Genomic DNA, 23154 nt, shown 5'->3' with positions numbered 1-23154 from the left:
GAGCACGTCCAGGAATGCAGAACAGCCTACTAGTTTGAATTTGGAATCAAGAAGACAAATTTGAAACATATATTTCACAGACCAAGCATTGTCGGTGAAGAAATCGACTCAAGAAGAAGCACTAGAATTGAATCAAGATATCAACTATAGGCAAGAGGGTAGATATAGGATTACCTCTATCGTTTTGGCTCTTGACTTTCTTTATTGAATGTCTGTAGCCAAGCAGCCTCTACCAGGGCACGCTAACAACGGTAAACCTCTGAGTAAGAGATCAGCCAAGGACTATCTGTTCGGCACCAGGATTGGAGAGGGATCATACTCGACTGTGTTTGCTGCGGTTGATTTACATTCGAATCAGACCTATGCCATAAAAGTGTTATCGAAAAGACACATTGTCAAGGAAGATAAAATCAAATATGTAAATATCGAGAAGACTACTTTACATCGGTTGGGACAACAGCATCCTGGAATTGTCCAACTATACTATACTTTTCAGGATGAAGCTAGTCTATTTTTCGTTTTGGATTTTGCGGAATACGGAGAACTATTGTCCATTATAAGGAAGTTTGGTTCCTTGTCTGACCAGGTAGCAAAGTTCTACATGTGTCAGATAATTGATGCTATCAAATTCATTCACCTGAAGGGTGTTATACACAGAGATTTGAAGCCAGAAAATATCTTGGTCGGTTATGATTTAAATTTGAAGATAACTGATTTTGGCGCTGCGAAATTGTTAGGTGATGATAATAATGATGTTGAAGAAGGCATTGATTACGAAAATGTAGAGCAGCCTATCGCTAGTGGGAAGAGTCCTGTACATCGCAGAGGTTCCTTTGTTGGAACAGCGGAATACGTACCGCCAGAGCTTTTGAAGAATAACATTTGCGGATTTGAATCGGATGTTTGGGCATTAGGCTGCATTTTGTATCAATTTTTTAATGGCACGCCTCCCTTTAAAGGCTCTACAGAGTATTTGACATTTGAAAAAATTATCAACGTTGATTACTCCTACAAGCCTTCCCATCCAGTCCCCCCTGAAGCCAAAACTATAATTGATAGTGTACTAGTTGCTGAGCCTTCTAATAGGTTGACAATTCCAGAAATAATGTCAAGTAAATGGTTTCACGGTGTGCCATGGAATGATAGGAACTACATATGGAACAGAAGAGTACCCAAACTTGAACCACAGTCTTCCTCAAATTCATCAATTTCGATGGGCACGCCATATGCTCTTGCTTTCAAAAATGGTAGTAATCGTAACATGAACAAATCTAATTCGTATCAGCAGCTTCACTCACAGATCCAAAGCTCAGAGTTTAATTTGGTACCCTCGTTGGCTAAAAAGGCCTATCAGCCAGCAACTAAGATAAAAAAAGGTTTTGCTCCTCCTCAACCCCCAATATCTGCAACTCATTCTCCCCATCAAAGTTACCAAAATAACTTCTCACCAGTACCAACTGTGTCCCAAACTGGGACCATATTTAATCCTCACTTTACCATGCAACAACCTCAAGTACAACAACCTCAAGTACAGCAGCCTCAAGTACAGCAGCCTCAAGTACCGCAGCCTCAAGTACAGCAGCCTCAAGTACAGCAGCCTCAATTGCAGAAGCCGCCATTGCAGAAGCCTCCATTGCAGAAGCCTCAGATGCAGAGTTCTGATCACAGCATTAAGATTGTCCCAAAAAAGAGCCCAAATTTAGAGAAAAAGTCTGGAAACCCAGATCTCCCCTTCAGAAGTGAAAGGGGTCTGAACAAGTCTTCCACGAACTTTATGAAACAATCGTCATCAGCACAGGTTAATACTCCACCAACTAGTAGTGAGTCACAGCATTCGATTTTCCACAGTAGTAGAGGGCCTAGTGCTAGTGCTACTGAAATACAAGCAGCAAATGCAGCAGCCAGCGCAGCTTCGACTAAGATGCAACGAAAACATACCGAACTGTCATCTAAATCGGCTCGTCGATCGGAAGTGACCAATGCATCACAAGGGAACAAGACAAAGTCCTCATCTATCAAATCCTATAATAAACGCAAGGTCGCTAACGATATTAAATTCAGTGAGATATCTACTCTTCTTTCTTCAAATGAAAAGATTTTAAAAATGGATATGCTTCTAAAACTGTACTTGGGAAAGGACGAAGCTCACAGAAGACCTGGGTCTCATCTCGACGAGGAGTCTATAAATACTTTGATATCAAAGTATAGCCATACTTTGCAAAAAAAATCAGAGCTCGTCATTACAGTTGTAACGAATAAAGCTAGGGTATTTTTTATTAGTAGTGATTTGAATGTCATGCTTATTGATTTGAAAGCAAACCAAGGCAATGACTATCTGATGTATGACTATGAATTTGAGAGCATAGCAGTAGATGACAATGCTTCTATTACAGATGGAGAAGACATCTATGGATATCTAGTTCTAGAGTTGGTGAAGGAGGGTGGGGATTTAATTTTTTTGAAGAGGGTTAGTGAGATGGATAAGTTGACCCTTACAGATCCAATTAGAGTTATAAACAACAAAAAAGAAAAAGTAACATTAGGAGACAGTTATGGCTGGATTGATTGCTTATTAATGGCAAAGCAGATGGTTGCCAAAGAAAATAAAGAATCCAAATCTAAGTCAAAAGTGAAACAACCTAAGGGAAAAGTTTCTACAAAAAAGGTGAGACGTCTGACTACCGAGTCAATAAGTGATTCCTCATCAGCTAATAATAAGGCAAGTGATTTTGCTTACGCTGCTGCGGCAGCTGCACATAAGTGAAAGAGATAATTCAAGTTAGATAACTCAAGTTCGCATCTTCGATGAAGCATATTATCATATAATCAGTATCAATTATTTTTATTCTTCATATTTGGCATAGTGAGCCTTAATTCTATATACAACGATCAATGCAGACGAAAGTGCGATCTTATGAAGTGTAATTTATATAATTGTCTTTGAATGCTTTTAACCAGTCTTTATAGTAACATTTCTCATTGAGGATTTCTGCTGTTTGTTCTCTCACGATAGATTCCACTTCTCTCTCATTTTGGACCCAATTTGCAATGGCATTAGATTGGGCAAATTGTGCTCCAATTTGATCTTCTTTGTTCTTAATAGCGTACGGATCCAACCTTAGATCATAGTCATCTGGATTGATCAGATCTGGCAAAATCGTATTTCCATGTGAACTTTCTGCTCTCAAATGGTCCACATAATCCGAACAAAACCCTATTAGCGAAGATCTGGCTTCCCACTGGGGTATGATCGTATTTTGGAAATAGGAGTCACAATCTTTTGTTGATTTGACTTCATTCAAGTGTTGTCTAATAGTGTCATCTGTTGCAACTCTTGAGAGCCTAAGAAATGCCCTAATACGGCTAGACGAATGACAGTTCTCTGGCCTTTGTAGCTGGGAGGCTTCTGTGGTACCAACTGCGTTCATCGAAGGCCACTGAATGTATCTGAAGTAAGGATTGCTACTCTGTAAATGGTGTGTAGCATTCAACTTAACGGTCGAACTTAAAATTTTGACGGCAAAGAAACTTACATTGAGATTTTATAATTAATGCTATATTATTAACCAAGATGCTATCTCTGGAACTGGGCACAATAGATCTGGCTGTAAATTATGCTTTTGCTTTGGCGGTAAGACAGGACTTCATAGAATGTGAAAGAAAGCTTGACAATAAGCTAAAGAACGACGCCGAAGCGGACGTTACTAAGAAAATGCAATATCATGATTTGATTTCTAATATTAGGCTGCTAGTCACCGTATTATTTCCCAAAATCTTGCAATATTATAGGGAAGAACACTCAAAGGTAAAGACGTCTGATGCAGATTCTTTATTGTTCAATTTTAAGAGCTGTTTTTTGGAACCGTCTTTGACTACATTCAGCGGCTCAAACACACCAAGCACAAATGACATGATCAAACAGATAGAGTCAGAGGAAGACGGAAATACTAGAAGCTGGTACTCGACCATCAGAACTAAAGAGGAAGAAGATTTAGGCATTAAATTTTATCTTATTTTGAGTAATACTTTAAACGTCAAATACCGATTACAAACAAGCAGCTCGATCGAAAGGAGTTCAGAAATCTTGTCGCCTTGTTCTGGACAGTACGTCACAGGGATATTTTCCAAATTTGCAAGCTTTTTTGACTTAAGTGATGATTTAACTAAGAGAATGGAGTCCATTAATAAAGAGATATTTGGACTGCTGACCGAGCAGAGTATTTCTATCGAACAGTCGTATGAATACTTTAAAGAGAATTTATTATTACATATGGAGCTTTTGAATTCTGGTCCAAGATCAGAGAATAGTGCTACTCTCGTTCGTAAGCTTCGAGAAGAAGGTAACAATTTAATGTCTAATCTGGCGTTTGCGCAAGCAATTAAGGTATACACAAATGCCTTAGACATTGCTTCTTATGTTGCTTTAGACCATATTCTTCAACTTTTAACCAATAGAGCTGTTGCTTTCATCAGTTTGAATTGCTTTCCTGAAGCAATATCAGACTTGAATCAGGCTATTTACTTCGATAGAACCTTCACTGCGGCTTGGACTCAATTGGGCTATTGTCATCTTTATATGGGTACCAGTCTTGTGGCTCTCAAGTGTTATCTAATTGCGTTAAAGACAGCCACGGGACAAATTTTACCTCATATGCTTTCTAACGATGATGCTGCAATCCAAGGTTACAGAGATATGAAAAACAAATGCATTCTTCCTCAGTTTGTTCAGAAATTGACTCAGGCGATTCAATTGACTGAAAGGAGAGCCAATCAACAACGAGAATCGTCAAGCGAGATTCTGAAGGTGATTAACGAAGTTCGTAGAATACTAGCTTCGTTGAGATCTAGAGCTTCAGAGGATATACGCCAGTATTTTACTTATTCTCAAAATGAGGGTACTAGCTCTTTTAGATCTGTCGCTAGTCGGACTAATAGAGCACGTCCAAACATACTCAGCCAGGATGTCGCTCAGAACATGTTGGCAAACAACGGCATGGAAACGGTGACAGTCGCTACGGCTGCTAGAAACCCACTTGAAAGAATTGAAACTGATTTGGGGAATCCCAATGCAAGGACCGATAGACCCAATACGCGAGATCAACAATTACCGACAGAAGCGGGTGCGTCAGATGGTGTTCGAGGTTTATTCAATGACTTTGGTGATTTATTTGAAGGCAGAATAGAAATTCAAGGCGAGCCTATATTTCCGGCTAATGCGCAACCGAACACCATATCAGGTCATGGTTCTACCGAAAATGATACAAACAATCAGTCCAATGCTAGGAGCAATGAAAATCCAGTGAGAGATGTCCTTCGCGGTATTCTTCCGAGTGTTGGAAACATATTTTCTCAAGCAATGGGTGGATCTGGACACTCAAGTAATATCAATCACAACCAAGACTCAAACTTGAATGAAACGAACCAACAATCTGAGGCTAATACTTCTCGGGAACGATCTCATGAGCGTACTTCTCATAGAACTACAAATTCTACTGCTGCTCGTCCTGACGATGACATTGATATGCCAGAAGTGCCAGATCTCGATTAAATTTTATTGTAATTGTCATTCGATAGTAAAGAACAATCAAAGTAAGTACAAAATATATTTTCGATAACTTTATTATGATCCCATACAGGTTTAAAACAAGAGTTCACTAAACATGATACATCCCGACTATAGATATAAAATAATGTAGACATAAGAAGACAAAAAAATGCAATTTCTCTTTGAAGTTGTGATCTAATGCATCTAGTTCTTATCTTTGCTTTTCTTCTCCTTTTTCTCCTTCTTTTCTTTCTTTTCCTTCTTTTCCTTCTTATCTTTCTTCGATTTTTTAGACGGGGAATCCACTGAATCATCGCTCTCTCTCTTTCTTTTCTTTTCTTTCTTTTCCTTTTTCTCTTTCTTACTCTTCTTTTCTTTCTTCGCCTTGTTTTCACTCTTACTGTCAATCATTTCAGTATCAGATTCATCATCTGAATCAACTTCAGCTACTTGAGCGTCAGCATCTGCATTGTAAGTAGGAGCTTCTGTAATTTGAATTTTCTGCTGTTCTCTTACAATTTTTGAGGTGGTTCTCAAATCACGACCCTCCAACGCACTCAATCTCGACTCAACCTTGGCCCTGACTTCTAATCCAAAGTCACCAGAATCGTCACGATCTTCTGATAAAGAATCATATCTTAAGGAGACCGCAGCCTTAGCCGCTAAAACTCTGGCAATTTTACCTTTATTTTTTCCTGAAGCTTGTCCAACTAAAGACGCATGATATAATAATCCATATTTTGGAGTATCATGTTTAGTTTTTAAGGCTCTGAATAACGCCTTCTCTGCACCCAAGATTTGAATAGTTGAGGCAGGAGCTTTTGCTAATGATGTCAAGGAACCTGCATGGGCAATTAATCTTGCACCTACTAATTCTCCAACAAGAGCTGTTAAGTTTGGTGCTACGGCCTTCATTCTAGAAGACAAATAACTAGATAATTGTTCCCTATAAGCTGCGAAATCAACAATTTGCTCTGCTAATGCCTTTATATTCAATAAGTCAACGTCAGTAATTTCCGTACCCATAGAAATCTCAGCAGCGGACTTGACTTGCTCTTCAATTTCTTCAGGTAATATTTCAGAAAGATCTGTATCCGCAGCGTTTGACCTAATTCCCATGGTTAAAATGATTCTAGCATATGCAACGGAATCAGTGACAATCTTAGCCAATTCAGGGAAGTGCCAACCGTACCATTCTTTACAACGCATCGCATAAGTATTCAATTCTTTATCTAAATCGTCTAATAATGCAATTGCCTGTACTATCATAGTATCCACCTTATCTGCTGAAAATTTCAATTTGTGGCGACCAATGGAATGTGCTAAACCCAAGGTCATTTGGTTCAAAGCTGGCTCATCCATCCCTGGAAGTAAATCAGGTAAAAACTCTTTGATAGCTCTATATAAATCCAACGAAGCTGCATCTGAAACGACTGAAAAATTCAAACCTAACTTATTAATAGAATTTCCTAACTTTGTCTCAGAGACTATTAATGTTGCCTTCTTATCTGCCTTAGCATCCTCCAATAATTTCTTCAAGTTTTCAGATACACGTCCTTCAATGATGGCATTAGCTTCCTCTAAAGCATTCACTGCAGATTGAAATTTCTCAAAACGATGGATTTTGAATTGCTCTGCTACCTTTTCAGCAGAATTTAAATCTTCAATTAATGTTTTGGACTTGTATATCTTTTTATCAGCCGCCTTCAACAAGGCGTAGCCTGCTGCTGTTTCCGTTAAAACGTACGCCATCTTTTTTCTTTTTTGCTTCAACAATTATGTCTTCCGCCAATTCTACTTGGAGATATAGATCACAATCTTAATAGAAAAGAACGCCGAGTTATTATATAAAAGAAATCAAATAATGAGCTCTATCGTCAAGATGTCCAAAGTTTGTTTGAATATTCAGATAATTGTATGAAAAATTTCATCCGATGAGGTTTAAAAATTTTCTGTTACTATAATCATCTGCGACACAAACCTCGTGATCAGGTGATATATCACATGACGTAGGTGACACAAAACTATGTTTAACCTACGCGTGTCTACTAACATAACTTCATGCTATTTAAACATGCCATTAGTAGGGGTAACACCAAGGATTGCCAACGAAGTGTTGAAATGGATAAGAGGCAGATCGAAAGATCCGTATCCTCTCCCGTTTGTAATAAAAAACCTAGAATAAGACATGAAAGTACAGGCAAGGAGAACAATCCACTACCATTAGATAGACCAAAGAACGATAGAAAAGTAGAAGTGGTTTCCAAGAAGACGAAATATTTTTTCAATCCGATTGATACGTTAATGGAGAATCCTCACCGTATTAGTTCTGAAAAAAAGGAGCAGGTGAAGGAGACTGAAACAAAGAACGTTTCTTATAATCCCGATGAAAGTTATGACAGAATGTTGCAGGAATTGCAGAGCTCAGATGACAGCTTTGAAGGGGTGAAATGGAGAGCCAGCCCTAAGAAACTTATGGTAAGAAAAGTTTTGCCATCTTCACCGTTGAGAGAAGTACATAATCAATCGAACAAGGATTCAAGTGGAATCACTGTCCTCAACGAGCAGGCAAACTCAGTTTTAACTAAATATGGGTCTGATTTTCAAAATATCATGTCTCAAACACCCAGAATAATTCGAGCTCGCTCAGATATATCTTCTGCTGAGAGCATCCATAAGAAAAGAAATCTAACCACAACTGAGCCCCAATCACCGTCTTTAGTCAGAGCAATGTCCAGCGGATGTAAACGCTTCTCAAGTGAGAAAAATTTGAGAAATGAAGAGGGTGGGCCCAAAAAACTTCTAGATGGTACACTTGCAGGAACATTAAATAACTGGATAGATAAGTTTGATATGTCTGGATCTGTTCATGCATCATTATCTTATTCTGACCATAAGCAATCTGATTTGAAACCGAATACTACTAAGGATGCGAATCAAATCGATATTCAGCAAATAGACTTCAGCGATGAGTTCAGTGACTCATCACAACCAAAGGGAGAGGAAACGACAAACTTTGGAGAAAGTTGTGTAGCTGGGGACTCTTCATCCGAAGATCCATTTTCCGACGACGACGATCAAATTTTACAAGTGTTAAATATGCAAGATGAGCCTCGTGCCGTCTCAGAAAACATTGTAATTAACCAAGAAGATGGGAAAAGAAATTCAGAAGCAAAAGAGAATGCTTTAAATGTTTTAGGTCATGAAAGCATTGATGCGGATGATCCTTTTTCCGATGACGATCTCGATTTCCTTGAAGTTAAGGCAAGAACTACACTTGACTCAGAAAAGACTGGACCGCTTGCATTGCAAAACAACAAAACTTCCAGGCATGTTAGTGACTATAGAAGTGAATCAAAAATTTCTTTTCTGAGACGTGAATTAAGGAGGTATGAAATAATTGATATAAAGAGTTCTTCGTACAATGTGAAGGGAAGAAAAAGAGAACAATTGTTGTTAAGTGTTGTTAATTCAACTAAAGCAGATAGCAAATTAATTGTAAGGGGAGAGTATTCAGAACTTGATTTTAATATTGGTGATATAATTCATCTTATTATCACTGATTCTTCAAATGAGAGACTTGTTGATGACACTAAAAACTTATTGATATGGAATCCAGACATCTTAGTGTCAGCAACTACTGTCTCGCAGCAGCTTGGTTGTCCGAGGAAGACTGTCTTATTGAACAGATTCAGTTTTCCTTCCGCGTCTTCGCTCCCTTTATTAGTTGGAGTTATAATACATAGCATATTCCAATCATGTTTTATTTCTGAAAACTGGTGTCTTGAGTTCATGAAAAAAATTTTAAAAGTCGAAATCGAACAGCATCTTATTGAGATTTTAAGTTTAAATCAAGGAATCGAAACGGTTCAATGTGAAATTGAAAAACAACTTCCATACTTGAAAACCTGGTTTGATACATATTATAAAAAGCCTTTATCTTCAAATGTCTCAATTCCAACGAACCATTATAAGAAGAATATTTTGTTTTCTGCTACAGAAGCTCTTGATGTAGAAGAGAATATCTGGTCACCCATGTTTGGAATAAAGGGAATGGTAGATGTTACACTTGAGGCAAAAATTGCATCAGAAAACTCTCGTGGAAAATTTTTATTACCGATGGAAATAAAGACTGGGAAAGAGCATATAAGCCATCAGGCACAGTCGTCTTTGTATTCCCTTCTTTTTAAAGATAGATACGATATGGATGTAAACTCTTTTCTTTTAGTTTATACTAAAGAAAGGATTACTAAACAATATGACATTAGTCCAGCAGATTTAAGATCATTGGTTAACCTTCGAAATAGAATTACTAAATACCTAAAGGAAAACACTCGAGAATTACCACCGCTCATCAAACAGTCACAATGCGATCGATGTGAAATTCAAGAACCCTGTATGGTCATTAATAATTTAATCGAGGATGGTTGCTCGAAAGACTGCGGAATTAAAGAAGACGTCTTCGAAAGCATCAATGCACATTTGAACGAAAAAGCACACTATAAGAATTTTTACAACCACTGGGATGACTTAATAACGAAAGAAGAAAGTATTATGATGAAACTAAAACGCGACCTTTGGAAGTTTTCTGCCATAGAAAGGGAAAGTGATAACGGAAAAGCAATTGGTGATTTAGTACTCAAAGAATCCGACGATTTAAGTGATTCGCAAGAAGAGTTTATTTATACGTTCGAAAAGCTGACTCCTCTATCTAACTTGCAAGATTCTCAGTTGTCTAAAAGCGATAAGGTGATTGTTAGCGATGAAAGCGGTCATTTTGCTATTGCTCAAGGTTTTGTCGTTACTATATCGCCATCAATCTTAAAAATTTCCACCAACAGGAGAATAATCAGCTCGGATATGAAGCTTAAAGACTTCAACATGCTCAACAATCAGTCATTTCAAGGAGTCTTGCACAAATCTCAATTTGTAGGTGGCCCTAAGAAGACTTTCAGAGTTGACAAAGATGACATGTTTCATGGGCTCAGCCTTGCCAGATTCAACCTCTTGAATCTATTTTTGCCAAACGGAGATCATCGTAGACGAGAAGCAGTTGTTGATTTGAAGGCACCGAAGTTCTCGAAGAGCCCAATGAAATATACTGTTGCTGGCCACTTCAACTCAGATCAGCTTCAAGCGTTTGAAAAAGTATTGCGCACGGAAGATTACTCCCTAATCCTCGGAATGCCTGGTACTGGAAAGACATCCGTTATAGCAGAACTAATAAGGCTCATAGTTCAAAACGGGAAGACAGTATTCTTGGCTTCATATACACATTCTGCCGTTGACAATATTCTTCTCAAGGTTAAAGATTATGGAATAGATATATTAAGGATCGGCTCTCCTTCAAAGGTACACAAGGACTTGAGAAGATTTTTACCGAACTTTGATGCAAGTAAAAAGGTTGAAAACTATAATGATTTAATGAAGACGTATGTTGAGCCACCTGTTGTCGCATCAACGTGTCTTGGTATCAATGACATAACTTTTAATTTGCGCCAAAAATTTGATTTCTGCATAATCGACGAAGCATCGCAAGTCTCCATGCCTGTAAATCTTGGACCCCTAAGATTTTGTGACAAATTCGTTTTAGTTGGAGATCATTTTCAACTACCTCCATTAGTTCAACATCATAGTCAAGCAGTCAAAACAGGGCTCTCACAATCTCTTTTCAAAATTTTAGCAGAAAATCACCCACAAAGTGTGGTTGAGTTAACATATCAGTATCGTATGTGTAAAGAGATTATGCACTTATCCAATGTCCTCATATATAATGGACGCTTGAAGTGTGGTTCTGAAGAAGTGTCCAACAAGTGTCTATATATTCCTCACCCTGAATGTATTAAGAAATACAGCGTTGGTGAGATAAATATGAAAAATCATTGGATGCAATGGATTCTCAAAATGGAGAACAAAGTTCTCTTCCTAAATCATGATCAAGTACCAGGAAATGAAAGGAAAGTTGGTGAAAAGATCGAAAATATGGTCGAGGTCGAGCTTACGAAACAGATCGTAGAAGGGTTGATATGCTGTGGAGTAAAGCAGAATGATATCGGTGTCATGTCTTTATACAGGTCTCAATTGAAGTTATTACGAAGGGCATTAAATGCAACTCAAGATATAGAAATTTTGACAGCAGATCAATTTCAAGGAAGGGATAAGGAATGCATAGTAATATCTCTTGTTCGTTCAAATGCAGAAGGTCAAATAGGTGACCTTATTAAGGAATGGCGAAGGGTAAATGTGGCAATTACAAGATCAAAGTCAAAACTCATCATCTTAGGATCGAAATCTACTTTATCAAGTGCCGAATCCACCCGATCCTTTGTGGAGGTCTTGAGTGAGAAAGGATGGGTCTATGATTTACCATTCAATGCGTCTCAATTTTACGACTTTCCTTCCTCAACATTTAGCTCTCAGAATAGTACCAAACGAAATAGTGTCAAAATCAATGGCAGTCAAATTGTGAACTCCAAACTAATTAAAGAGCATCCAATAATAAGAGACATCATAAACGATATCAAAAATTAGACGTCAGTTTTATAGCATTAATATATTCGCATTATATACAATCTATTTTATTTACAACCAGATACTAGATTGCAAAAAAATGGAACTCTACATTGCCGCCTCTGAAATTAAATTGACCTCTGTTCCATCCATTTTCTGGCTGGCCCTCCTGTTGATCTTGTCCATCGCCTCGTTGGTTGTTTCTCATTCGTCTTACTTGTCTCAAAAAATTTTGAACAAAGAAGATTATGAAGAACAATAAAGTAAGAAATATCACAAGGTAATCTCCAATGTCATACTCCTCTTCGACTAAATAGGAATTTCCCTCATGGTGTGATGATGCTCTAGAGTTAGCTCTATTGTTTTTTGAATTCGCTGTCTGATCTTGTATTTTTTCATCGTCTCCAATTTTTTTCATGGTATTCAACCAACCTGTTGCTCCATCATATATTGATTGATTTTTAAACTTATTCTTGAAGAACAAGTATTTAAGTCTTAAGCGTAATAGGGCCCAATGGATTGCCACTTTATTGAGAACAGACTTAGTTTGATACTCATGTTCCTCCCTATACTGAAGGCTTTTATCATAATATCTTTTAGCCATGAAATAGTCCAATGAATTATTGAGGGGGACTAGTCCACACTCATACATATATGCCAAATTGTAGCAGGCATGAGACGAATGATATTGGGCAGCTTTATTATAATAAGCAAATGCATTGCTATAGTCGACTGCGATTTCCGCCTCTTCAATTCCATTAAGATAGATATCACCTAATAAGATCGTGGAATCAATGTTGTTTTGAGATGATGCTTGCTCTAGATATCTTATTGCTGAACGCACTCTGGAATTGGTAAAAGATTTACGATTTTTCCTCAGATAAAGTGGCTGAAGTTGGTAAAGTAAATAGGATGCCGAAACTTGAGCATTTTCAAGGCCCTGTTCAGCAGCGATCAGATAACCGAGTAAAGAATTTTTGAAATTCCCATATCTGAGCTCCTCAAATGCATATCTTAACTGAGGAAAGTAATATTTCTCCAACCTTTCTACAAATATCTTGTAATACACTACAGCTGATGTAGTTTTCTTAGTAGCTGAGAGAGATGATAGCCCCATTTGTAAAAATTCCCCGTAAAGAAAGAGAGCCTCAGTACTTCCACTATAGACCGCCTCTTCGATATTCTGAAATATCTCTTTTTTAAATGGACTCGAAAGAATGTCGTTTGAGTTCTCTTGCAACAAAAGCTTGGCAAGGTTTAATCTTGCTTCGTGGCAATATTCGAAAATATTAATAGCTTTCTTATAATAACTTATAGATGTGTTCGTATCAGCACCAAGTTCAGGTAAAAGGTTGTACTGATACATCAAACCAAGGTCATTAAATGCCTCAGATAGGTTACCTACCTTGCTAGATATTTGAAGCCAGTAGTGTGCTAATTTATAATTTTTTTCTGTCCCGAAACCCTTTAAATACATATGCCCCAATAATGCTTGACATCGACTCAAAAAGACTCGATCGAGATCATTGACCCCTCTAAATTCTCTTGAGCCATACATGACCTGACCTAAGTCAACGCACTCGCTTACAATTTCAAATGCTTTAGTCCTATTTTTAGGTACAAAGTAGTCGCCATCATAATATTCTAATGCTTTATAATAATAGTCAACATATTCATGATCTTCAGCGTCTATTACAAACTCATTAAAGGTAGACCTGGACGACCGATAGCTTTTTGTACTTGAAAATATTGAGCTTGAGCTTTCACTTATTTTATTTCCATAAATCCCTCCATTAAAATCAACTAATCTTATATTATACAGTAAAGTGTCATCCTCTCTATCTCCTTCTCTTTCACTCTCGATGAACTCCATTCCTAACTGAGCCACTCTGGAATAGTAGAATAGCGCAAGGTCTTTATTCATGACTGTTCCAATACCTTTGAGGTTTCTAAAAGCTAGAGCAATTATCGCATTAATACTGCCATTCTCCATTGCAAATTGGTAATATACATTCGCCCTAGCTTGATCCTCTTCCACTTCACCAAATAAACCAGTTGAATAAGCAATTCCAAGCATGAAATAAGCATGACCATTCCCTTCAATTTCAACTACTCGATGATAATACTCGACAGCTTTCGTATAGTTCGTCGGCACTGAAAAATTACCAAACATATAGATATCAGCCAACACAAGTGCTGCGCGTATATCATTATACGCGGCCGCTTGTTCTAGTAAGGATATCCCATTTTGTCGTACTAATTCATTCTTTATCTTAGCAGAATGTGCTGGGGACACGTAGTCTTGGAGTGTGTCGCTATATTGAGGAATATACAAATTATCATCAATATTCGTACCGTCGAACATAGGCTCAGCTACCAGAGCATTAATAAGGTCACCATTCAAGAGACTCATTGCTTGATCGTATTGTGCACTTAACTTTGCATTTGCCTTTCCTGCAAATGCACTGACCATGATAACTACGATCCATGTCGTAACAGGAATAATCCAACTTAGAACAGAGCTTCTTGTCATTTTATTTTCGTATAACACCCTACAATTGGTTCTAAAGGATTCCAGAATTACTCAACGGCTGTTCAAATATTTATACATATGTTGTGGATTCGATAAATGGGTTGATTACCTATTGATAGATCAATTTGAACTTCCTATCTCTTGCCGTTATACTCGAGCATTGTAATCTGTAAAATAAATGTGTAACCTGTAACCTGCATAACATAAATCTGATCAGAGTAAACGGGATCTGGCAACTTATTCACTTGAGTCCGTGTTGACGTAAAAATTGAGTAGGAATCAAACTCAAGAACATTAGTCAGAAATATATTGCATCGGATAAGCTGAAGTTTATTCGAGTTCTTTTCAAGGTGATCTTTCTCAATAAAAATATCAAATAGAGATTGAATCTGACGTATGTTTGACCTACGATTACTTGGACAAGGATCCGAGCCTAATACAGAGGCGATCTTCAGATCGGAGACAATGACCTTGGTGCAATTCTACGTTACAATTGAATTGGCTAGAGATGTTGTTTTTGCTTTGGGAAAGTTGGGCAATGTACATTTTCGTGATCTAAACTCCAAGCTCACGCCTTTTCAAAGGACATTTGTAAAGGAATTAAGAAATAATGATACAGTGGAGTCAAAGTTGAAATATTTGACTAGTGTGATGATAAAATATGGTTCGATGTCCGACGATGTGTATTTGAATTTGCTGGCAGATGTGGCTCCGCTTCCTTCGTCATCTGAAATGGACAATATAAAGTCTAAAATTACTGCAATACACGAAAGAATTGAGCACTTAGATAATTCCTTCAACGGTTTAGAACTCCAAAAGATTAAGCTAATTGAAAATAGATTTGTTATTACTGCGCTCAATGATTTTCACAAATCTAGCCTTTTGGGTTACGACGATTCAACTTTTAGTACACTTGACGAAGATAGAGACGACGTTGCCTTACTCAATCGAAGAAATCATAGTTTGGAACTTGGAAGTGAGTCGGTGAATCTTGGAGACGCAGGATTTGATTCGATTTCTGGAACGATTTCACGAGAAAAAATACCATTGTTAAGAAATATATTATGGAGAACGTTGCGAGGAAATTTATTCTTTCATGATATCGCTATTGAGCCTGAAAAATCTCTTCTTACAGAGACTGAATACACGACGCTAAGTGGTAAGAGTATTTTTATTATATACATACATGGTGATGTCTTGAAGATGAGAGTTAGAAAAATTATTCATTCACTAGATGGAATCATATTTGATAACGTAGAAGGTGGCTCTGAAGCTAGGCTGGAAGTTCTTGGGGAATTAAATCTAAAAATAAGCGATTTAGAAAGTGTCGTATCGAGCACGAAAGATCACTTAATTGCCGAATTGCTTTTATTCCGGGAATCATTTTCTAATTTTTGTTACATCATTCAGAGAGAAGGTGCAATTTATGAAACATTGAATAAATTTGATGAGGACAGTACCAGAAGATGCCTAGTGGGAGAGGGTTGGATACCCAAAAATCAATTCAGTTTAATTCGCCGTACACTCAAAAACTTAATCAAAGAAAAGACTCGTCCGTCTTTACCTCATACGTCTGATTCTCAAGAATCGGTTATATTGTCTGCAGATGAACAATCTACACCGGGATCTAATGCATCTCCCCCTCCCACTAACCATATTTCATCTCCTTTCACAATCGAGGATGGCGAAAGCGACGCAGAAGATGGTAGCTATGACGCTTTAATTGCAGTTATGAATGAACTTTCAACAAATCGTACTCCTCCTACTTATCATAAGGTCAATAAGTTTACCTCTGCATTTCAGCTGATCATCGATGCATATGGTATTGCGACTTACCAGGAAGTAAATCCTGGCTTAGCTACCGTGGTGACTTTCCCTTTTATGTTTGCTGTTATGTTTGGGGATTTAGGTCATGGTTTTATCGTTTTGTTGATTAGTTTGTACTTGATCAAAAACGAAATTAGTTTTGGAGCTCAAAGAAACAAAGATGAAATCTTTGAAATGGCATTCAACGGAAGATATATTCTATTGTTAATGGGGATTTTTTCTATGTACACCGGATTCATGTACAACGATATTTTTTCTAAATCAATGACTATATTCAAGTCTGGATGGGAGTGGGATTTCCCAAAAAATTATGACCCTGTTACTGGAGGATCAATAACAGCCAAAAAAATACCTGGCCGTACTTATCTATTTGGTTTAGATTGGGCGTGGCATGGGGCGGAAAATAATTTGTTATTTACGAACTCATATAAGATGAAATTATCCATCTTAATGGGATTTGCTCATATGAATTATTCGCTATTCTTCAGCTTAGTCAATTATAGATATTTCAAATCAAAGGTTGATATTATTGGGAATTTTATACCTGGATTTTTATTTATGCAAAGTATTTTTGGATATTTATGCCTTACTATTATTTATAAATGGTCGGTTGACTGGTTGGGTACTGACCGTCAACCACCTGGCTTACTTAATATGTTGATCAACATGTTCCTAGCTCCAGGGAAAATTGAGGAACCTCTTTACGCCGGTCAGAAGTTTGTTCAAATAATCCTAGTCTTGATTGCTGCGATCTGTGTGCCATGGTTATTATTGTACAAACCGATGACTCTAAAGAAGCAAAATAACAAAGCTCTTGAATTGGGCTACAGCGATTTACATTCGCAAATTAATCACAATATTCAACTTCATGAAGAAGAAGAAGCAATTGAGTTAGAGAATGATTTAAATCATGATCCTCAGGATGAAGTGGATCTATTGAACGATGACTTCAGGTTCCCAAATGACATCGAACCGCTCAATCATAATTCAGCTTCTCACGGTGATCATGAGGAGTTCAATTTTGGAGACATCGTTATTCATCAGGTTATTCACACCATTGAGTTTTGCCTTAATTGTGTTAGTCATACTGCGTCATACTTGAGGTTGTGGGCTTTATCGTTGGCACATGCTCAATTATCGTCGGTTTTATGGTCTATGACCATCCAAAATGCATTCTATTCTCTGGGAACTGCCGGAGTCGTTATGACCGTGCTTCTATTTGGGCTTTGGTTCATTTTAACCGTCTGTATCTTAGTTTTAATGGAAGGTACTTCTGCCATGTTGCATTCTCTAAGATTACATTGGGTTGAAGCTATGTCCAAATTCTTTGAAGGTGAAGGATATGCCTACGAACCATTCACATTTTCGTCGATAGAAGTGTAAAAGTTTTTATTAAATCAATCATTACTTGCTTTTGAGAGCGGATTTCTACGTAAACATAGTCTTCAAGAGGTTCTCGTCTAATCATCTATTTCTTGATAGTCTTCTTGTTTAATTATATATGAAATATATTTAGATTTAATTGCATTTGATTTGTTCACTTTTCTATTCTGCCCAGACCAATTTTCCATATTTATATGCGAGTATATATGAGTGTATATGATCAGTTAATCATCTATCTAAAATCATCTTTCGCACTGTCTTCAAAACATTCTGTGACTATTATTGCCACTGTTAAGGAAGAATAGAATAGGTAAGATGGATCGGCGAACGTTATTGTTCTTGATCATTATGTTCTTGTTCCTCTCTTTACCGAGTGGGAATGACCAGCCCCACTCGGAAAAGGATAAGGAAACACTTACTCAATTTCAGAAGGAGCTTAAAAGATCAACAGGAGAGCTTAAAAAATCCGCGTATAGTACAGGGTATGGTAATATAACAGGGTTCGAGCTATCGTATAACGATAATGTAAAGAACAAGAAGGTAAAGGATTGGCCGATTCATAAGTATAATCCGAAGCATCCCTGGAAGGAGGACCAGGAATTTTCGATTCTTCCAAATGTCGTTAGTGACAGGATCAAGCTGTTTTGGGGAACAGATAAAGTAGACTCAGATGATGACAAGGCATACCTATTGAATATTTCGGGGAGAGCTTATGGAGAGTTTGCTAAATGGGAATTAAAAGAACCGTTGAAAGAGTACGAGCTAAAGCTCCCAACGTATTTGAGTGACTACTACAACCAATATAACAAGGAGCGATATGATGATCCTGAGGAAGGATATAAGTTGGATGGCAAAACGACCGAGCAGAAGGAGGTTACTGATGCTCCAAAGGTTGGTAATATTACTAATAAAGAGGGTAAAATATCATTGAAAATCAAGGGTTCAGATTATAACTATAAGCTGTCAAAGTACCGTGACTTGAAGGACTACAAGAATTTAAAGATAGATGATGCAATTCTAGTATCTCTTGATATAAATATTCATGATTACGATGAAATTGAAGATACTGAAATAGATTCAATTGGGATATACTTTCAAAAGATTGGTGCAATTGTTGCCACGACAAATTCTGCTAAATTTCTAGGTGATTATGGCCTTCCACACTTAGGTTTCAATGAAGAGAACTTCAATATATCCAAAATATTAATAGGGCAGCAACTAGAATCTCACAATATAGGTCAGGACATAACAATTGACAGCATGAATTCATATCTTTCAAGGAGTGAGCAATGCGAGTTCTTGTCGTTTTTCCAATTTGAAAAAACAGATTTTAACAAAGAAACGTTGATAGAAATTGACGATGAGCTTATGCATCCGTGTGGACGGCCGATACCAAAGCATTTGCCGAATTTAGAGATAAAAGATTATGTTTTGTATTCGCCTGATTGTGGGTTAATCTTGACAACGAAAGCTGAATCTAAATTAGAAGGATTAAAAGTAGAAGTTCTCAATAAGAAATTGAAAGGTGCTTTGTCGGGCTTATTGATGCTTGTTTGTTTACAATTAATATTATTTCTCAGACAAATTAAGAAAACAAGAACACCAGGGCAGTTATCTGCAATTTCAAGCAAAACCTTGTTCTTCATTGGATTTCAGGATTCATTAATCGTATTATTCTTCTTATTGATGTCGACAATATTTGGAGACTTGTATCTCTTACTAACTTGCATTGGAGTGATAGCATTTATAATGTGTGGGATATTTGAGGTCAGATTCATGATAAGCGTGCTAACAAGCCAGGCCAATGAAAGAGATACTACTTGGTGGGAAATCTTGAGAGGTGGTTCTAGTCTGGCATCTGATACAGAATCTCCAGCTGCCGCTCAGACAGAAACACCTCAGCAACCATTTACTGGGAATGATGAGACTAGGTTTTCTAATAGCATATTTGCTAGTGGATTTCCCCTTACTGTAATTGCTACCTTCATAATATTTAACTCATTAACTTGGAGGGTCAAATATAGGAGAATTTTCGAGTACGTTGGCTTGATTATAACGAATACTTACTGGATTCCCCAATTTTTGAGAAATACTTTGAAGAACAGAAGGCGTTCTCTTTCTTGGGAGTTCATAGTGGGTACAAGTGTCTTGAGATTTATTCCAGTCTTCTACTTGAGTATCTTTCTGGATAATCCATTAAGACATCACAAGGACCATTTCCTACCATTAGTACTCTTTTCCTGGTTGCTGGTACAGATTTTCTTGCTTTTCTTACAATCTATTTTGGGTCCTCGCTTTTGGGTTAATGAAAAATGGTTGCCTGATGCATACGACTATCAACCTGTCCTCAGCGTCCACGATTTGGAAAACGGATTCGCTTCTGACATATTATCTAATATAAGAACAGATCAGGAACTGTCGAAAGTTGTTGATTGCAAAGTTGATTGTGCCATATGTATGAACGAGATTAATCTTCCAGTTGTCACAGATGACGATTCTAAAAAGAAAATCACCAAGAAGACTTATATGATCACGCCTTGTCGACACATATTTCATGAGGAATGTTTGCAAGATTGGATGAAGTATAAGCTTCAGTGTCCAGTTTGTAGAAATAGTTTACCACCTATTTAAGTTTAATGATAGAATTCATGATGATGAGCACGTAATTAATCCAATAAATTTATAGTATATTTTAATATTATTTGTAACTAAAAACGGATTCTAAATTAATACGAAGCAGATATAAGAGTACTTTAGACCAGCTTGAGACTAATCATATCCAATTATTTTTCTGGTTATAAATATTGGTATTATGTTAGATTTTCTTTTACCGTTAGGTGATTAATAGCTGCCCGGCAACTATGCTATGGTAGTTGTTTTAACTACTGCGTTAGTTTAGCAATTCACAATCCGAACATCGCTTGATCACTATATTATGGCGATAGCAACAATAGTGAGAATAAGTGGCAAGCTACTAAAGACATATGATCTACTTGCAGCATTTTCAGATGTTTCGACTTCAGGAGTTGAAGAGCTACTAGAGCTCGATGATGCGATTCCATTCATCTTATTATCACCTGCAATTGTAACATATGTGTTCGTTGTAGCTGTCGCTGACGTGGTTTTGGAGACAGCTATGACTGTCAGTGTTGTACTGGATTCCTCAGTACAAGCACAAGTAGCATCACAATCTTCATCATCTTCATCATCTGAGTCACAATCGTCATCGGAATCATCTTCTTCCTCACATTCACAGCTAGCATCACACTCTTCAGAACCTGAAGAAGAACCAGATGAACCCGTCGAGGATCCAGAGGAGGATCCAGAGGCGCTTGAAGAAGATCCACTTTCATCTTCATCATCGTCATCATCATTACAATCAACTGAGGTAGATCCTGAAGACCCTGAACCTGAAGACCCTGAACCCGAAGAACCAGACCCTGAAGAACCAGACCCTGAAGAACCAGACCCTGAAGAGCCACTTTCAGAAGATCCTGAAGATCCAGATCCAGATCCATTCAGACTGCTTGTGCTACCCTCGCTTTCTGTACAATCATCATCATCATCGTCATCGTCATCTGAGTCATTTGAAGATGATCCAGAAGAACCAGTGCCAGAACCTGGGCTCTTGGTGTTACTTGAACCTCCTGTGATTGTGGCTTTTGTTGTTGAATAATTAGTAACTGTAGCAGTATTGATTACGCCAGTATCCGTCTCTTCACAACTTTCATCATCATCGTCATCTTCGGACGTGGAAGTTGTAGTGGATTTAGTGGTGGTAATAGCGCCTCCACCTCCTGTATTGGTTGTAACAGATGTGCCAGTAGTTGTTGTATTTTCTGAATCAGTTTCGCAGTCATCTTCATCGTCAGATGTTGTTGGAGAAGAGCTTGGTACGTTGGTTATACCACCCGAGCCTGTGGCACCTGATGTGATTGCCGTACTAGTGTCCGTTGGCTCTTCAGTTTCAGTTTCACAATCATCATCGTCATCAGATGATGTTGGATAGGATGATGGAACATCAGTTATACCATCTGTGCCAGTTACTTCTGGTATTGACTCTGTTTCAATACCGGTTGGGTCCTCAGTGCCTGTTTCATCACAGTCATCATCGTCATCGGTTGCTGTCGGATAAGATGAAACATCAGTTATAGTATCCAAGCCAGTGACGTCTGGTATCGAAACGGAGTCAGCAGCAGTCGGCACATCAGTGTCGGTTTCGTCACAATCATCGTCATCTTCTCCACTCGAAGTAGGTACGGATGAATCTGAGTCTGTGGGAATAGCGGTAAGTGTATCATCAAAAGCGTTGATATCAGAATCGCTTTCTGTATATGATGGTATATCTGTATCTTCTGAGGAAGTTTCTTTAGCAAACAAAGCAAAAAATCCATTCTTTTTTGTCGTGGATCTCAGGTCTCCAGAATCGCTAGATTGGTAACTTGTTTCAAATCCAAACTCGGAGCTTATTGTGCTAGAAGGAGCTTCCGTAATTAACGAGGAGTATGAGCTTGTTTCACTACCGAAGAAATTTTCAAAAGGATCTTCAGATTCAGAGACGCTAGATGCTGTATTTTGGCTCAGTGAACTAGCATAGGAAGCCGAAAAACTTGAGTCGGAAGGTCCTGGGTCAGATGAACTAGAGGTGCCCTCCAAGAAAGCGAAAAGACCCTTTACTTTTTTAGTTGAAATGGAAGATGACAGTTGTGACGATGAATAATCGCTGTAACTAGATGAAGTTTCCTCAGAAACAATATCCAGTGTTGAAGATGAAATGCCATCAGCAGTACTGGAATTTAAATCAGACGTAGAGTCTTCAAAACCAAATAAATTCGCCTTCTTCGATGAAGAACTCACAGTTGAACTTGCAATGTTAGAACTGGATTCCAGTTCTGACGTCGTTTCAGCAAATCCAAACAAATTATGTGCTTTCGTGCTTTGAGTAGATGTCTTGACACTTGAGGAGGAGTCTGATTCCTCGCTGGATGTCGAATCCGAAGAAGTTGCTTGCTGATCAAATAAATTGACTTCTTTAGTTGAACCAGTTGTCGCTCCAATTATTGAGCTACCAGTCTCTGATGAGGAGAATGTTGTGGAACTGCTCGATGTAGAGTTAGAACTCTGTATCAGGCTTGAGCTAGAACTTGATGTATCAGCTGAGGCAGAATCATCCGAATTGTCGCTATTATCACTCAGATTGTCACTACTCGATGATGAACTTGTCCCCAAAAGGGAATCTAGAAACGATCTTTTCTCTTGTATTTTTGGAGCTGTCTCAGTGCGTTCAATGTTGGACTTCGCCAACACGGCCGAAACCAATACTGCGGTACTGAGCACGGATGTTATCTTCATCTTT

The 23154-nt window shown here is 37.9% G+C and overlaps 9 protein-coding genes across 9 annotated transcripts; 5 read left to right on the top strand and 4 right to left on the bottom strand.

Annotated features, from left to right (window-relative positions):
• Positions 1 to 208: 208 nt before the first annotated feature.
• Positions 209 to 2764, top strand: PKH3 (protein kinase; the record flags this gene model as incomplete). Its single annotated transcript, XM_062956960.1, has 1 exon — positions 209 to 2764. The coding sequence occupies one exon, from the start codon at positions 209 to 211 to the stop codon at positions 2762 to 2764; it is 2556 nt and encodes an 851-aa protein (XP_062807850.1).
• Positions 2765 to 2912: 148 nt separating this feature from the next.
• On the bottom strand, positions 2913 to 3428 carry PRCAT00001026001 (uncharacterized protein; the record flags this gene model as incomplete). The annotated part of the gene is made up of 1 exon (XM_062956959.1): positions 2913 to 3428. One exon carries the CDS (start codon positions 3426 to 3428, stop codon positions 2913 to 2915), a length of 516 nt encoding a protein of 171 aa, XP_062807849.1.
• Positions 3429 to 3571: 143 nt separating this feature from the next.
• PRCAT00001025001 (tetratricopeptide repeat protein) lies at positions 3572 to 5548 on the top strand (the record flags this gene model as incomplete). The annotated part of the gene is made up of 1 exon (XM_062956958.1): positions 3572 to 5548. One exon carries the CDS (start codon positions 3572 to 3574, stop codon positions 5546 to 5548), a length of 1977 nt encoding a protein of 658 aa, XP_062807848.1.
• A 201-nt stretch (positions 5549 to 5749) lies between these two features.
• Positions 5750 to 7297, bottom strand: NOP5 (RNA-processing protein; the record flags this gene model as incomplete). The annotated part of the gene is made up of 1 exon (XM_062956957.1): positions 5750 to 7297. One exon carries the CDS (start codon positions 7295 to 7297, stop codon positions 5750 to 5752), a length of 1548 nt encoding a protein of 515 aa, XP_062807847.1.
• Positions 7298 to 7666: 369 nt separating this feature from the next.
• On the top strand, positions 7667 to 12076 carry DNA2 (bifunctional ATP-dependent DNA helicase/ssDNA endodeoxyribonuclease; the record flags this gene model as incomplete). Its single annotated transcript, XM_062956956.1, has 1 exon — positions 7667 to 12076. One exon carries the CDS (start codon positions 7667 to 7669, stop codon positions 12074 to 12076), a length of 4410 nt encoding a protein of 1469 aa, XP_062807846.1.
• Positions 12077 to 12140: 64 nt separating this feature from the next.
• On the bottom strand, positions 12141 to 14588 carry PRCAT00001022001 (ubiquitin ligase complex subunit; the record flags this gene model as incomplete). The annotated part of the gene is made up of 1 exon (XM_062956954.1): positions 12141 to 14588. One exon carries the CDS (start codon positions 14586 to 14588, stop codon positions 12141 to 12143), a length of 2448 nt encoding a protein of 815 aa, XP_062807845.1.
• A 396-nt stretch (positions 14589 to 14984) lies between these two features.
• Positions 14985 to 17798, top strand: STV1 (Stv1p; the record flags this gene model as incomplete). The annotated part of the gene is made up of 1 exon (XM_062956953.1): positions 14985 to 17798. One exon carries the CDS (start codon positions 14985 to 14987, stop codon positions 17796 to 17798), a length of 2814 nt encoding a protein of 937 aa, XP_062807844.1.
• Positions 17799 to 18113: 315 nt separating this feature from the next.
• Positions 18114 to 20429, top strand: PRCAT00001020001 (ubiquitin-protein ligase; the record flags this gene model as incomplete). The annotated part of the gene is made up of 1 exon (XM_062956952.1): positions 18114 to 20429. One exon carries the CDS (start codon positions 18114 to 18116, stop codon positions 20427 to 20429), a length of 2316 nt encoding a protein of 771 aa, XP_062807843.1.
• Positions 20430 to 20726: 297 nt separating this feature from the next.
• On the bottom strand, positions 20727 to 23150 carry PGA25 (Pga25p; the record flags this gene model as incomplete). Its single annotated transcript, XM_062956951.1, has 1 exon — positions 20727 to 23150. One exon carries the CDS (start codon positions 23148 to 23150, stop codon positions 20727 to 20729), a length of 2424 nt encoding a protein of 807 aa, XP_062807842.1.
• Positions 23151 to 23154: the final 4 nt, after the last annotated feature.

The sequence above is a fragment of the Priceomyces carsonii genome (assembly GCF_900007245.1).
Source record: "Priceomyces carsonii strain CBS4050 genome assembly, scaffold: Debaryomyces_carsonii_scaffold_1, whole genome shotgun sequence".
NCBI lineage: Eukaryota > Fungi > Ascomycota > Pichiomycetes > Serinales > Debaryomycetaceae > Priceomyces > Priceomyces carsonii.
This window is presented reverse-complemented; position numbering and strand designations above follow the sequence as displayed.